This window comes from Motacilla alba, chromosome 6 (genome assembly GCF_015832195.1).
Source record: "Motacilla alba alba isolate MOTALB_02 chromosome 6, Motacilla_alba_V1.0_pri, whole genome shotgun sequence".
Classification (NCBI taxonomy): Eukaryota; Metazoa; Chordata; class Aves; order Passeriformes; family Motacillidae; genus Motacilla; species Motacilla alba.
In genome coordinates this window covers 27430786-27446216 of record NC_052021.1, presented here as the reverse complement: position 1 = coordinate 27446216, position 15431 = coordinate 27430786, and the positions used below count along the sequence as shown (strand labels likewise).

The 15431-nt window shown below is 43.1% G+C and overlaps 1 protein-coding gene across 39 annotated transcripts in view; it reads right to left on the bottom strand.

Moving 5' to 3' along the window:
- Positions 1 to 15431, bottom strand: part of TCF7L2 (transcription factor 7 like 2) — a 173387-nt gene that overhangs the window by 24031 nt on the left and 133925 nt on the right. For 30 of the 39 annotated variants that reach the window (XR_005257421.1, XM_038141202.1, XM_038141210.1 and 27 more), the window contains 2 exons: positions 3107 to 3239; positions 900 to 1002 (listed from right to left, as the gene is read on the bottom strand). Coding sequence is in view for 38 of the 39 variants with exons in the window: in XM_038141202.1 (XP_037997130.1) it covers positions 900 to 1002; positions 3107 to 3239 (236 nt within the window). In the remaining variant the exon portion in view is untranslated. Of the gene's footprint in view, positions 1 to 899; positions 1003 to 3106; positions 3240 to 12807; positions 13248 to 15009; positions 15301 to 15431 lie in introns of those variants that run through there. The other 9 variants (XM_038141193.1, XM_038141197.1, XM_038141208.1 and 6 more) reach the window with 4 other exon arrangements.

The following is a 15431-nucleotide window of genomic DNA, read 5'->3' as shown; positions in this document are numbered from 1 at the left end:
GCCTGTTACATGAGAAAAACAGGGTAAAATCTTGATTTATAATGCAGAGAACTGTTGTATCCAGCATACAAATGGATTTTATAAGCATTTAAATCAAATATACTATACAAAAGGCTTAGGCAGTGCTTAAGTGTATTATAAACCTACTGAGAGATGGTAACATAAGAAAAAAAAAGAAAATGAGGACTCAATTACTGTTGGGAGCCTCATACCCAGCAAGGCCCTGCAAGTGGGATCTGAGGAGTTGAAAATAAAACCAAACCCCAAACTAACTTTCCATTTCTTTTTTCTTAACCAGTTTTAAAGTAAACTAACTCCTTTCATTTGTTTAAAATTCCATTCCTCAGATGCCAATTGCCAACTGCCCAGCCACATCTCAACTAGGAATGCTGCTCATGGCCGATGTAAAGCTCTACTGTTTCATAAGAAAAACAAAAGGGATTTCAACAGACAAGGCAAATGAAATTTAAAATTGCAAATTTGTAGTGAGGATGGCCCTAGTAAAAAAAAAAAAAAATAAAACGTCTGTGAGAACCACCCTGAGCTCCCAGAAAACCAAATCTGAGAAAAACTCATGCGGTGCAGTGTAAGGGCAATAACAAGAAAAGGACATTTCTGCAGAAGGGTTTAGAAATTCATGCTTCATGAGCTGTCAGCTGGTTGAGATGACATGCAAAGCTGTGTCCAGCTGCTCAGGTTTGTTTATGACCACATGACCTGGCATTTATTTTAATTAACCTTCATGAGGTGGGTAAATTCATAACACTCAGTGAAGTGACAGTTGGCAAACAAACTCATCCCAATGCACACACATACATACACACACACACATATATCTTTTACATAAATTTTATGCATCAGAAAAAGAAAAAAAGAAATTAAAAAATGGAACTCCTTACTGTGGTACTAACCATCCTAGCGGATGGGGGATTTGTCCTACAGTGCCTGGTGATAATGGATAATAAGGAGATATATCTGGAGGATGTGGAGGCCTTGGAATTCCTATAGAAGAGGAACATAAAGCAGCATCAGTACTGAAATGTGGAAATAAATAAAATATAAAGAAAAAACACATATGTTTCTAAATTTCTGTCATTTTACTTTTATTACAGTATTTGTGCCTTCACCTAAAGTTTTCAAAGGCTTTTTCACATTCTTATTTTTTAAGCAAGAAAAAATTATGTTATTCACTCCCTCAGTCACCTCTCCAGTCAGAGATAATTATTTTTGTTATTTAGAATTTAGCAGTCTCAGACACAATTTTGGTGTGATGCTGTACTAGATATTCTCTTAAATGTTCAACACGAAGATGGACCCTGAAACAACTTCATGGTTATTTTAGTTTCCAAGTCAGCCAAAAGACCACAGGCCCTGCCCATGTGGTGACGAGGTACTCAATAACATGGCATTATTCCAAAGTAATCTCCAGAACAAGTTTAAAAGTCATTAAAATTGCAAATGATGTTTGCTTTTGAGCAAACCTAGGAAAACTTTTCTGAAACCAGGAGTGGAGGTGAGGGCCCCTGGAAATGCTTGGTAAAACCAGGGGCAGATGTTGAAGGTGTGCAGGGGAGGACAGAGAGCCCACCCATTCTCTCTGGATGAGGTAGAGTTCCTACTCAGAAAGCAGAAACCAGCTCCAGACACAAGCCTTAAATATTAACGCTCCTTACCTTAAGAGCAAATAGGAATTACTCAGAGGAGTAAGAGTTACAAAGCTGGGTCTTTCAATTAACAAGCCAGGGCACAGTTACACAGCAGAAGCAAAATTAAAACAGAGAGCACTAAAAAGAAGGGGTCCTGTATTCAGGTCTAAAAACTATTTTTTTAAGTCACTTGGGAAGCTTTTAATCTCTAAATTAAATCTCCTTGTGTGACATTTTCATGCAGACATTGCTTTTTCTCCATTACAAAACCCAAACAGATTAACTGGGCTTTAACCATCCAGTGAGCTATTTGCACACTTGAAAGAATGTTCACAGAAGAAAAGTAAACAGTCTACAGACGTTAATCATATGTTTTACGATAACCATTTAAAAGCTATTCCCTGTACTACCATTATTTAAATGAGAGGCTGACTATGCCATTCACTTGCAATACCCAGGGATGGGGAGATGGATTCCTTTCAAGCCACGTGAAGTCAGCATTAAGCACAATTAAAAGGGGGCCCCAGTTGAAGCATATCGAGTGACAACCAGCTAATGCACAGTCTCATTCAAGGGCTGGAGTTTAGATAAATTATCTGCATAAGTTAAGGCTGACACTGAGTGATTCCTTTGACATGAATTCTGTTTCTGATGAACTTCCCAATTAACTAAATGGGGTTTGGATTAACAAAACCAAAAACCACTGCCACTAGGAACTCAGCGCAGCCTGGAGAAAGAAGATTGACACTGTTTGACTTCTTTGGGACCTCAGGTTAAAAAGGGACTCTTAAAAAGTTAGAATAACATGTAAATTCTATTCTGTAACACCAATAAATCTAGTCAGGATTTTACGTGGTGCTCTATATTCAAGCAGAGTGCCCTTCAGGCTGAACTTAGAGTTGGGTAGACTTACATTGGGGAAAAGAGTTGCAAGTGTAAAGCTGGAGCTAAGTAGTTACAGTGGATGAAAATTCAACATTATAGAAGAAAAATGGCTGAACTCCTGACACAGAAACAATGGGATTTGGGGAATTAAAAGAGATTCATTTTGAAACCGGTCATGACCCACCACCTTTAAAATTCCAGCTGCAATTTTGTAAGTGCAGATCACAGAATGTACATGTTTAATTCTCTGGGTCGTGCATGCAAACCAAGCACTGGTAGATTGAACTACCAGGTGGGGTATCATGCTTGCAAAGAAACACACCTGCAAGCGACCCCACACATGCAACTCTGGTGTCACCCTGCAGAAGCTCTATGAAAATTCACCCAGTAGGTTTCCTTCTGAAGTCTAATTGGCTTAAAAAGAAAGTATTTTGTCTGGATTTGACATTTTACATGCCCCCTTTGGTGCTCCAGCATGGGAAATCCATTCTCCCGCACTCCTCTCCCCTAATGCACAAAAAGGGAAGATCCATCCACCCCCTCTCAAAAGAAACCCCAAAATACTTCCCACCTACCTGTTTTGGGGTCTACGTCAGCTGGTAAGTGTGGAGGAGGGTTTCCTGGTGTGAAGTGCTCATTGCTGTATGTGATAAGCGGCGTAAGAGGGTGTACATGGTGTGGGTGCTGCACAACTGGCACTTTGTTAGACTGTCAAGAGAAAAAGGTTGACACTGTTAGAGCAGTGCTGGGCATCCCCCCACTACAGCATGAGGTACAACACACAAAAATCTGAGTAGCCAGAATTTCAATGTGATCCTCAGACTTTTCCAGATTCCTTCTTGGTGTCACCCTTGCAGTTTTCCCACCCTCTTGCTTAAAACCTCCTCATACACTTTCCCTGCTGTTGAGGTTCTTTAATCTTTTTGACCTGTCATGCTCCTGTATGGAGCAACAGCAATTCTTTAAAATTTTCCTTTTTCTTTTATAATCTTGTGCTTCACCTCCAAGATGCAGGCAGACTCCTCAGTGAGGGGCTGAGAGAGTCCCCCATTTAATTAGCAAGAGACCCAAATGCTCACTGACCTGTAGGTCTTTTCCTCTCCCCTTCCTGTCCTCACTCTCAGTTCTGCATTTTACTGCTCATTGCAAATACTCCAGATAAAAAGCCTTTGTAGTGCTGGAGTATTCCCTTCATCTGCAAGCATTAAGCTGACAAGCGATCACCTGCATATTTTATATATATATTTTAGAAGAGCTGATTAATTATCAATTCATCAGAGAGCGCTAATAAATGGAAACTGGATACTGATTAATTAGGCTACTAAAATATTCAGCTATATAAATAATGGCAAAACCCCCCAGATAAAGCCATTGAAATTAACATTCTTGTAGGGGGAATAATCACGTAGATATCATGAGGTTTTCCCTATCACATTCCTCGCTCTGGGGGAAAAAAATATTTTCCTCAACAACAATTTAAAAAAAAATTAAAAAGGAGTGAATGAATGAAAGAAAAAGGCAGGCTGAACTGTAAGTTACCCTTACAAGATCACAAAGAAAAAATTAAGCTGAAACCAGCTGAACTGCTGGACCATTTACTGCGAGTAATCCAATTGCAAAAAACCCTATTCCCCATAGAGGATTTTCACTAAAATCCTACAACAGGGACATTTAACCAGATTAGGTACCAGCAAAGATAAAGAGGCTGGTATTAGATGATGAATGGATTAGAGTCAGGTTTCATTTTAGAATGTGTCTTCATTTCCTTTTATTACTTTAAGTAAGGAACAACTTGCATTAACATCAAGTAAAAGGAATCACATTAAAATAAAGTAGTGATACCATGGTGGCCGCGATAGCGCCGCTGCTGTTCAGGGTCTGCCAGCACTCTCCTGCTCTCCCTCCTGCTCCAGGATGGCTCCAAGCCCACTGCTCACTCCCCAGCACCCCCAAACACACACACACACACACACACACCCTCACCGTGCCACCTTAGACAAGCTATTGCTATTATCTGATCGGAGCTTCTCTTAAAAGCATTTCAAAAATAATTCAATTATTCTTTGGGAATGAGCTTCTAGACTGTGGAGAAGTAAGAGGGAAGACAAACTGGGAGCAAGGAGGAAAAGAAACACCTGTCTTCCCTGAGTAAACAAGAAGTCCCTTCACCATTCTTTGGCCAAATGAAGCCCCTTTGGCTCCCCCAGTCCCTGCCATAAGTAGCTATTTGGGCTCACTGCTTTGATAACTGCAAAAAAAGTGTGCATCCAAAAGGAGCCAGACAAGAGCTGTACTTGTGCTTCCTCCAACTTCTCCTGTGTTCTTCACCATGTTCATCTTTTCTGCCACCCTTGCATGGGGTGATTCCTCTCCACGACCAAGCACTTGGCACAGGGGATTCCCCTATCAAGTGGCCACCACACAGGAAAGGACATGGTCATGACAGCCAGCACTGTGTTTAACAGCACGCTGTGCTGGCTGGCTTGTGGGTCAGATCTGCCAGCTGAGCAGCCAAGGACAACTTTTGGCCACTTGGATCCATAATGGTTTCCCACCAGGAGGAGACAGGAGGATTTGGCTCTCCAAGTTAAAAAGCCAAAGGAGATGCTCTAACCCAAAACCCGCTCTCTTTCAAGTGAACCAACACAAGCAGTCTGAAAGTAACTGAAAGCTTTGGTAAGGGTTTCACCTAACAAATTATATTTCACACCATACAAAGTAGCAGGCATCTCCTCAACAACACATGACATTACAAGCCAAATGACCAGCTGATGAGGTTCACAAAAATGATCATTTCCAAAAAGAGCTATTTTTCCTGGCCAAGAATTGTGTGAACTCCTGCTGTTAGGTGACCCACCGTGTGACCCCATTTATTGAAGAAGTTAATACATGCTGTATTAGCATGAGCTTTGTGCTCTCCCAGCTCTATCTTCACATCATTGTAAACCTCACCCGGACCCTGACAGACATTAAGTGCTGTCTTCCACAGAGAGCTTATTTTCACAGAAACTGGAGCTGGTTAGTTAAAAAAATAAGTAGAATAACATTAGAGGGTCAGACTTAAGCCGACAAACAAGAAACAACACGTGAGAGGAAAGCTGGACTGACATGGCTCCATCACCAAAGCCAGATGTACCACAGGGGGTTACATGTAAACTGTGGGAAACCACCACTCCTTGCTTTGATATACCAAGACTGCCCACAATATCTCCACAAAACAGAACAACTGCTAAACTATGATGTATTTCACTTAACATGTTTCAGAGATAAATAAAAAGCAGAAGGAAAAAGAAATAAAAATCAACAATTAAGAGTTTGAGCCTTAAGTCTGCAAATTTTTCCCCTGGTAAGTAATTTTTGTTTAGGTTACTGCCATACACTCAAATGGACCACTCACATAAAAGTGCAATGGTAGGATACTCTTTTGACACTGATGATGCTGGGGCAGAGGTGGGGGAAGAATGTACCAGGAGAAAGGGAGAAACTGCTCAAAAACATGCTCTCTGGGACAGACCAGTGTGATCCACTTCCCAGTGAGTCAGTCTGCATCTGTACCACTACCCAGGGACAGGGTTCCACTCTGTTTTGCACTGTTAACACACACTGGGGAAAGGGACCATAACTCCCCTCAGAATAGCACACACAATTTGCAAGCCAAGCTAAACATGCATAATATACTAAACAAGGTCCTCTTTTAAAGTACCGTTCCTGAAGTTAACTAAGCTTCCTTGGAAAGGAAAAATAAAGGACTATCTGGGAAAGAGCAGGATTAATCCTGCAGATGCATCTTCCTTTGAAGTCAATAGGAGCTCTGCCTGAGTAACAAGTATGGTCCTAACCCCATCCACTGGCAATGAAAGGTAAACCACAGAAGCCATCAATAGGAGACACCCATCAGATGACTTTAGATCCTCCTGCAAAAGGCAATATTCTCCAATATACATTTGTGAGCACTTTATCAAGGGCACTTTTAAGCTAAGAGCCATTGTGAGATGCAGGCGTTTCCCTGGCAAGTTGAAGAGCTCCATTTATGGCTCTGTCAGGCATGGGAAGGGGAGCTGCACTGGTACACACAGATTAGCATCAGGGCATGTGCTAACAGGACTGGAACAAGTGGAGATTTCTAAAGAGAAATCCCAGCACCTAAGAGGTACCAAGCCCTCTGCTGATAAATCACCCCTCTCCATTGAAAGCTGAGGTCTCATATGCTAGGTTAGAGGGCATGGTAAAGAATTGCAAAAAGACAAGAGAAGTTTGCTTTTCTTGATAACTGCTGCCTGAAGCAACCAGAAGAAATTGTCCCCATAGGGGCTCTACTACTAAACCTCTCTATATGAATTTGAAATGCTTCTGGGAGTGCTTAAACACAGATCAGTTTAAACAATAATGGAGCTCCAGAACGAAAAAAATTCCCACACCAAAAGCACAACAAATTTTGGACCGATAAATGTTTGAAAGGAGTACTGAGATCCATTTAGACTGAGTTCTGATAGGTGCCTTTAGGGAACAAAAAAACCTATCTGAACTTCAGATTTAAACTGCAGGGGATTGTGTGTATAAATTGCTGTGTATTAGTCTTTGTTGCATGGTAAGGACATTTCATTAACAGGATGAAAGATGCTTCTATGCGTATACAGCCCAATTTAATACACCCCACTGATGAATACTCCCCATTTATTGAAGAAGTTAATACATGCTGTATAAATCAATAGTTTCTAAGTCTCTGAAAGCAACATAGGACTTGCACAAGATGAAACATTGTATTGTTGAGCACACAAAGAGAAACCAACCTCTAAACAGGAAGAGTTTACAACTGCAATTTCTGCTCGCAAATTCATGGCTTGTTTGGTTTTGGTAATAAAACCACGGTATCATATCAACTCCAAGTCAGAAAAAAACATGCCAGAGTCACCAGAGGATGTCCTCACCAGGATAATGTGGGGTTAGCAAAGGCAGATCTGCACAAAAAGCCACCCAGGCTGAAAACAAGCCATTATGCCATGTCAGCGTGGCAGCAGCCAAAGCCTCTGGCCTCTGACTCCTTTCCAGTGCATCCCAAGGGCAGGGAGAGGCTCCTGCAGCAACCCGGCCTGAAACTCCAGTAGCTGCCAGCATAGCCCATGTAGCTGCTCCCCTTATCCTGACCTGAGTGGCCTTTGAAATGTCCTTCAAGCCCGGTGAGGCAGGAAGGTGCTGCAGCCCACCAGGCACCCCTCAACCACCCACGACCAGGAGGGACTGAGCAAGTGCTCACACCCGGACCCCAGAGCCCTGGCCCCTTCCTTCACTAGCAGAGGAATGAGAGCTCTCCATCCTCCTTGAAACCTATTAATCAAAAACTGAAAACAAATGGAGTTAGAGCTCCGCCTGTCTTTTTGCCATGTCCTCCTCTTCCCCACTGCTCTCCTTTTCTCCTTTTCTGCTGAAGAAAGATGGGCCCTGAAAGTCCTTTTAGGAGCTAATACAATACAATAAAACAAAAGCAGCACAGAAGAGGGTTTGTCAGCCTTTTCCCCTCCTCCAGGGTGGATGCAGGTCGACAGTGGTCTTGAATTAGTAGGCCCTCCTGGAGTTGCTCCCTGGGCTTAGCAAGAAGTACCATTCAATATCAGCTCACATTTAAAAAAGGGTGTTTCTCTGTATTTTCCTGCTGATGCTATTGCAGTTTTGCTGACTGTGGCCAGTGAAATGCTAACAGATGCTCCTGAACTGCTCTGCAGTTCCAAAGATGCTCATAAAAGGAGTTCCTTTTTTTCCTAAAGGTTGATCTCTCCCTGATTCTGCCTAGGAATGACATCTTTACACCACACTCACCCCCTTACCACCCTGACACCCCACACGAAGCAGGAAATTAAGTTGCAAGTAAAGGCAAATCCCAAAATATTGCTGCAAATATTGAAATATTTTTCCACTTCCAGCAGAGTCACCACCACCCAAAGCAGAGCATCTGTAAGCACCACTGCATGTCTGGGGATCATCCACATCCGTAGCCACTCTGAGTGTCACCCCAAACTACACCAAGGAAAATGCACACCATTTAGGTTAATTAAGAAGCTAAAGGCAACCAAACCCACCAGCTACATGTAACTTGGTACTCATCCCCTTCCCAAGCTTAAAAATTCAACACAAGTGATGAAGCATTTCCTGAAAAATATCAAAGATTTAATTTCACCCAGACGTGTACAGCTAGTGAAGTCACAATTTATTTTTTAAGGATGCTTTCACACCTGACTAAGCATTCCTGAAAACTACTTCCCCTTGCTCCTTTATGGCTGATATAGTGGTCTGAGCCCTTTCTCAGTTTAATGTAGCTGATTCCTGCCTAAGGTCCTGCCCTAAGCTAACTGCCCATTGTAGCAGGAGACAAGGCCTCCATTGATAATCACAACTCACCCTGCTAGAAAAGGCTCATTTTCTTCTTTCACACAAATGATGACAGGAGCACTGACAAACATGTGCTGGGACAATACCCTCCCCAGTCAGAGCCTTAAAAAATAACCCCAAACCCCCCGCAACAACCCCATCTGCCCTACCCTTAATATATAAATTAAAAAAAAAAACCAACCAAAACCAGTGACACGCACACAAACACACTTTTGCAGCCTTCTGTTTCTTCCCCTTCCCCTCCAACCACTTCCCAGGCCAGCGAGTGCCTACCTGCTCCCGCAAGAACTGCTGGCTTTCAATAAAACCCCATGGTCTATTAGCAGTCTCTCAGACAAAACAACAAAATCAGCTTCCTGCCTCTAAGTGTCCAGCAATTCATTCATGAAAAGAATAATTTTGTTTTTTTTCCCCTCTTTAACTCAGATGAAGTGTCCCCTGAATACTGGAGAGCTAAGCCACCGTGCTTGACATTTTTCCACATCCTTCCTGTCAAGGGTGCGAAGGTACTGAGGGGAGGGGGTGGGGAAATGAGGATTTAAGATGTTCAGGAAATTTCCACTTAATTTCGCCGAAAGGCAATTATGTGAAATGATCTGGTGACAATTAGCATACGCCAAATCCTCTAGTGTACAAGGGGAAGGACTGGGGTTTAGCTATCTAATTACCGCCTGTTAGTTCCGATGCAGGAGGATAAAACACACTAGTAGTAAAACATTATTAAGTGTGCTCACACTCTGCTTTCAAAGCTGTTGTGGGCTGTAAGTTTATTGCAATTGTATTTGGAGTAGATTTTTGGGGTTTTTTTTTTAAGTTAAAGATAGAAACTTGGGGTTTTAAATACAAGTTAAATGCTGTAGTCTTGGACAATGTGGTGCTACTCTAATGTCAGTTTAGACCCAAACAAGCACCTGCTACACAAGTGTATCATTTGAGATCCTTCATCAACACTGAGATTACATTTACAGCAGTTAGATTTTACCTCACTTATTCTCTTAAAGCTTCACTGATAAAGAGAAAAAGCACTCTGCTCACCTGCTCTGCCTCACCTTGGCATATGAATTCACACACCAGTTACACCATCGATAGCCCAGAACTGTGGCCTGCATGAATCCAGGCAAGCCTTACACTGAGTATAACATTAGAGATTATTTGATCAACAGGTGGACTTTCCCATACCAGTAGGACAGGGTAGTGCTCCGTCCCTTCAAGTTTCAGGTAATAAAGCACCCATATTTATTTCTTCCATTACAAAAGGAGAGGCAGTTTCTCCCCCAATGTGCTTTACAAATACTCAGTGCTTTCTCTGCATAATTTAGTTAATTTTAACTACTAGACAGATACCATCTCTGCAGAGCAGGCAAGCCTTCGTTCATTATAGCAAGGCAAAAAAGAAAAAACACTTGGCATATATTACATTAAAACTGAAAAATACCTTTTTGCTAAGCCATACCAGTACAAGGTGTGCTGGATGCACAACCACTAAGCAAAGAGATGGGTGAAACCAAAGCAGGTCTTTGGGAAATGGTTCTGAACACGAATAGGGTAGGAAAGAGAGAGGCACAGAGCAATAACACAAGCACAAAAATTAAGAGAAGATGAGAGCAGAGAAAAAAAGCAAATATAAGCAAAATAGTGATTACAATTGCCCCGACAGACCTTGCTCCATGCTTTTGTGTGAACACCTAGTCATGTAATTTGATTTACTGCCCAACATTCTCTGAAATGCCTCATTATAAACAGCTTTAATTCCTGCTTATAAACCACTTATTTCAGCACTAGACAGACATATATACTGTAGGAGAAACAGCTCCTGATTTTTATTAGGGTATCTGTGATTTCTGTCTACAGCAAGAACTTGAATGTGAGGCTGTTAAAAAACTGCAAGAAATGAAGGAAAATTAGCATGTATGCCTATGCCTTCTTGTACTTGGCAATTTCAGTAATAACAGCATTATTAAAAAACTACCATGCACATACATTCCTTAAGATATGATGGCAAGTTTTCAGTACAGCTTTTTAAAATGCAGCATTCACAGCGGACTGTGTTCAACACCGATTTGCAACACTTGTAAGCAAATGTATATTAAATTCTTTAACAAATAACAAGGCTCTAAAAACTGTTTTCAATTTTTTATATGCTAAAAACATTTCGTGCTGCACAATTAACTGATGCAATTAAGTAAATCCAGACCAATTATTTCTTGCATAAATTCAAAAAAGTTTCCGTAAAAATGGTATGTTAAATGCACATCAGAACTGAGACACCTTGCAAGTATTTCAGAAGAAAAGTAATAGGCACATTTAAACAGTGCTGTCAGGCCTTTTGCCCCAAGTCACAGTAAAAAAAAATTCCTCTAAAGGTATAATATCTGTGGGATCTCACCACCAGTCTTGTAAAACCTGCATATGCAACAACACGCAGTGAAAGAAGAAACATCTAAATAACTGTCCTTTTAGATTAATTAATTTTAGACAGATTCTACAGAATTTTATCCCTTGTTTTATATAAGAAAAGATAGATAAATAAATCAACTAAGCTAATCAGGCAAAGGCACCACAGAGTATTGAAGTGATAGAAATCCTCCTCCTAGACTGAGTGACTCTGTAAGCAAGTCTAGCAGAGTTAGAGAAGGAAACAGCAGAAACTCAAGACTTCCACAAAACCAACAGTGAAAATGTGATGCGTTGTAGAATTCTCCAATAAGTTTCTATTTTCTGTTTCCAAGCAAGGGTAATACACAAAATAGGCTGAGGGGTGACTTTACTTTCTGCAATATATAATAATGAGAAAAAGAAAGTCTCATGGACTTCTGACAGCAAACACAGAACCACTGTATTAAAACATGTGTTACCTCATATTTATCAGCATTCAGTCTGATTTTTCATACTCCTTTATCCCTGGGTAAAATAATTCTTATGCAGTGTCCCTAAAATTTTCCCCTTTCACACTACAGCTGAGCTTTCTGAAGAACTCAGAAAATTTAACTGTCAACCAAACACAGGATCAAAAGCACCCAATAAATAGTACTATGTAGTATTTTTAATAATTAAAACAAAAAATCTCGTTTTGTGTATGACAAGAGTTAAACCATTCCATCTCCAAACCCCCTTAACTATAACATATGTGCCCTGCTACAAACCAACTTTTCTTCCTTAAAGAAAAAAAAAAACATAAAACCCAAACATTTTTACCTTCATGGTTTCAGAGTTTAGGAAATATCGTACTGAACTGAAGAAAGCTTTGAAGTGGCCCCCTCCACCCCAAAGGAAAAAAAGAGAAGAAAAGCTAGTGATGTCATGGTCACTGTGTGAGTGCCTGACTGCAGATGTAACACAGCTCTACACGCGCACACACTTCTCCCTCGCTGGTAACCATTGTTCAGCAGCCAGGAATCAGCCCCCGAAACCTGCTGCACACCGGGCTCTGAAACACCGCCCCGCCAACACACCCCGATCCCACCCTGGATGCACCAGGAAAAAAATCCCTTTCCCCCTCCCGCCCCCCCAAGCAAACCCCAAACCCGGGCGGAGGGAAGGGCGCAGAGGAGGAGTGCAACAACTGTCCCGCTGCACCATTGTGTCGCGACAGCGGCTCTGCCGCTCGCTCCTCGCCACTGCTGCCAAATTAAGCGGCATCGAAAAGTCGCGCTTCCCCCTACTAGAAAAGACGATTACCATAAAATAAATAAATAAAAACAATGTAGCTAACAAAGGTCACAGCTGGAGATGCTTGCTCGGTTTCTCACGCTCCCCCCCTCCCCATTTTTTTTTTTTTTGATTCCACACAGGAAGAAAGGGAAGGAGAGGGAGAGAGGAGGAGAGGGAGAGAAGTCACATCAGAAGTTCAATGGTCAAGACGGAAAGCGCGCACGCAGAAAGTGCTACTCACCCAGCAATTCAAATTGAGATGCCAGCAGCCGAACTGCTGGAAGAGAGAGAACCCAGAGGCAAGCGCTCCTCCTTTACCACTCAAATCTTCCATTCCCACTAAAATTGCATCCCTCGGGTACATAACAGCTTTGTCTTTCCTTCTGTTAACCTCAAAAACTTTTTTTCTTTACTGTCTAGATGCCAATTGTGCTGGCTTTGTATTATTTTCCTTGCAGCTTTTCTCTCTCTTTTTCTTTCCCCGCTCCCCCCCTTCACTTAAAGTACTGGAAAAGCTGTCTTAAAAGATCAAGATGTCTCCAGTTTTTTGGCCTGGTGTTTTCTGAATGCTCAAAATCCACTGTCATGTTGGCTGTGAGAAGTGTCTTATTTCTAAATTGTCGGCTGCAGTTATCAAAATTTAGAGAAGCCTCCTGTCTTTTCCAATATAGCACTTTACCATCATCCTTCCAGGGAGTGGGGAAAAGACTTTCTCCCCCCCCACCTCCGCCCCCCCCACGCAGGTATGTCTGTTCACAAGAGCTAAAAAGCAGTTACTTTGGAAATCAATGACAATGCTACTCCAAGCCAGGTTGCGCAGGTATCACTAAGTGCAGCGAGAAAACGCCGGCCGGCCGTGAGGGAGCATGATCAGTTAAGTGTAGCAAGCAGTCACTTTATCTGCAAGATTGTCAAATCCCTCAAAACAAATTTCTTAGGGGGAGAGCTGTAAGGAAAGTGTATTTTCTTGTCATTGTAACACTGAGGTGACATTTGGCAGACCTTTACCATTAGCTCTGTTCTCTCCCCCTCCTCCCTTTTCCTTTAGTATTTAATATTTCTGTAAAACACTGACCTACTGCAACAGGGATGCAAGAGGAACTTTGAGATATGGTGCCCTGGTTACTGTATTTTCCCAAGCTGTTCCTAAATGAGAATTAACAGGGGCACCCGAGAGCATTGCTGAACTAAGCAAGGGTAAAGCCTTCTGCCCTGTGCCTTGCTCTTGCCTGCAAGCACTACAAGATGCCCACTTCCTAAATCTGAGCCAGCTATCACGGTCATCCGAGTTTGCCAAGAGTCAATCTCTCATCTCCTTTTTATCCTTTCCCCCAAAGTTGTAAAGCAGTTACTCTGCAACAAGGCAGAAAGCCAAAAAGGGTGGTTTAAAGGGAAACAATTTGGAAAAGGTGGCTGCGTTGTTCCCCCCCTCACTTTCTAAGGAAATTTGTCAACACTGATGGATGCCGCACGCACGGGGAGCGATCGCCATGTGGGACGGATGCTGCTGCAGACGAGGCACTGGAGGAGAGCAGCTGCAAACACTTGTCTTCCCTACGCACATCTGGGTGATCACATCAACGAGTTCTCTCCCCCCTCACCCCCAAAGAGTGAAACAACAGGACCAAATAAATATAGGGGTAAAAATAAAACTGTTTCAAGGAAGGAGACCTTGAGTGCATCCAAGTTTGCCTTTTAAGCGGCAGTTTAATCTGCAGGGCCCACGGGCTAAACAAAATATAACAAATGACAACGAAACACAAACTGGTACCCAGGCCCCGGGGAAAAAAAAAAAAGAAAAGGAGCAGAAGAAGTAAACAGGGGAAAATCTGTGCAGTCTCTGTCCGCCGGAGCCCCGTCCCTGGTCCTCTCCCTGCGCTGCTCTGGCCTTCGCGTGTGCAGTGTCAGCCAGCAACCTCTAAGGCCCTTAATACCAAAACAAAACCCCACGATTTCCCTTTACACGGCAATAACAAAAGCAACGAGGCTCCAGTTTGACAAGTAAAAAGCCCCAACAACACGGCAGCTAATTGCCTTCCCTCCCTCTATTCACAGCAGCCACCACACTCCAGCGGCTGCCTTTGTCCCACGTGCGGTTCCCGGGGCTGCTGACGGACAGTTCCTCACCATTTACCAACAATAACTTGGAAAAGTGCAGCCAACGGGACGGGGAACTCGGAATTCGGGATTGCCGGCTCTTCCCGAAAGATGCGCAGCACATGGGATGGAGACGCCGGGAGCTCTCTATTCCCATGCCCCCCCCAAACACCGCTCAGAACCTGCTCCTGCGGGATGCAAGTTCTCCCCCGGTCGTGGCCGATTCCCCGGGGCCGTCAGGGAAGAGCATCTCGGAGTGGGGCGGCCGAGGGCGGCGGGAGGCGGGCGGGGGGCCTGGGGGAGGCAGCCCCTGCCCCGCGCCCTCCGCGCCCCGAGCCCTCCTTACCATGAGACTGCAACCGCAGAGGGCAGGGAGAGACCAAGCGGGGCTGCAGCTCCCTGCGCGCATTCCTACAGCCGCGACCACGGGCGCTAAAACAAAGTTGGGTGTTCAGAGGAAGAGAGAAGAAAATGCGTGCCTTGGCATTTTCTAAAAAGTTTATAAAAATTTTTAAATATTGATCCCTTCTGCTCATTGAGGGGAAGGGAAAAAAAAAAGAAAAAAAGAAAAAACTGCTCTGCTAGTTTAACGTCGAGGGTGGGGGTAAGGACAAAACAAACCCCCCGCAAAAATTTCACGCCTTTCCAAATTAAAATAGCGCGGCAAGTTCCTACCGAGGCAGGAGCCCGTCAGGGAGACGCAGCGTCCCATCGCGCTCCCGCCGCAGCCACAGGTCAGAGCCCTCCGCAAGTTCCTGCCCACCCATC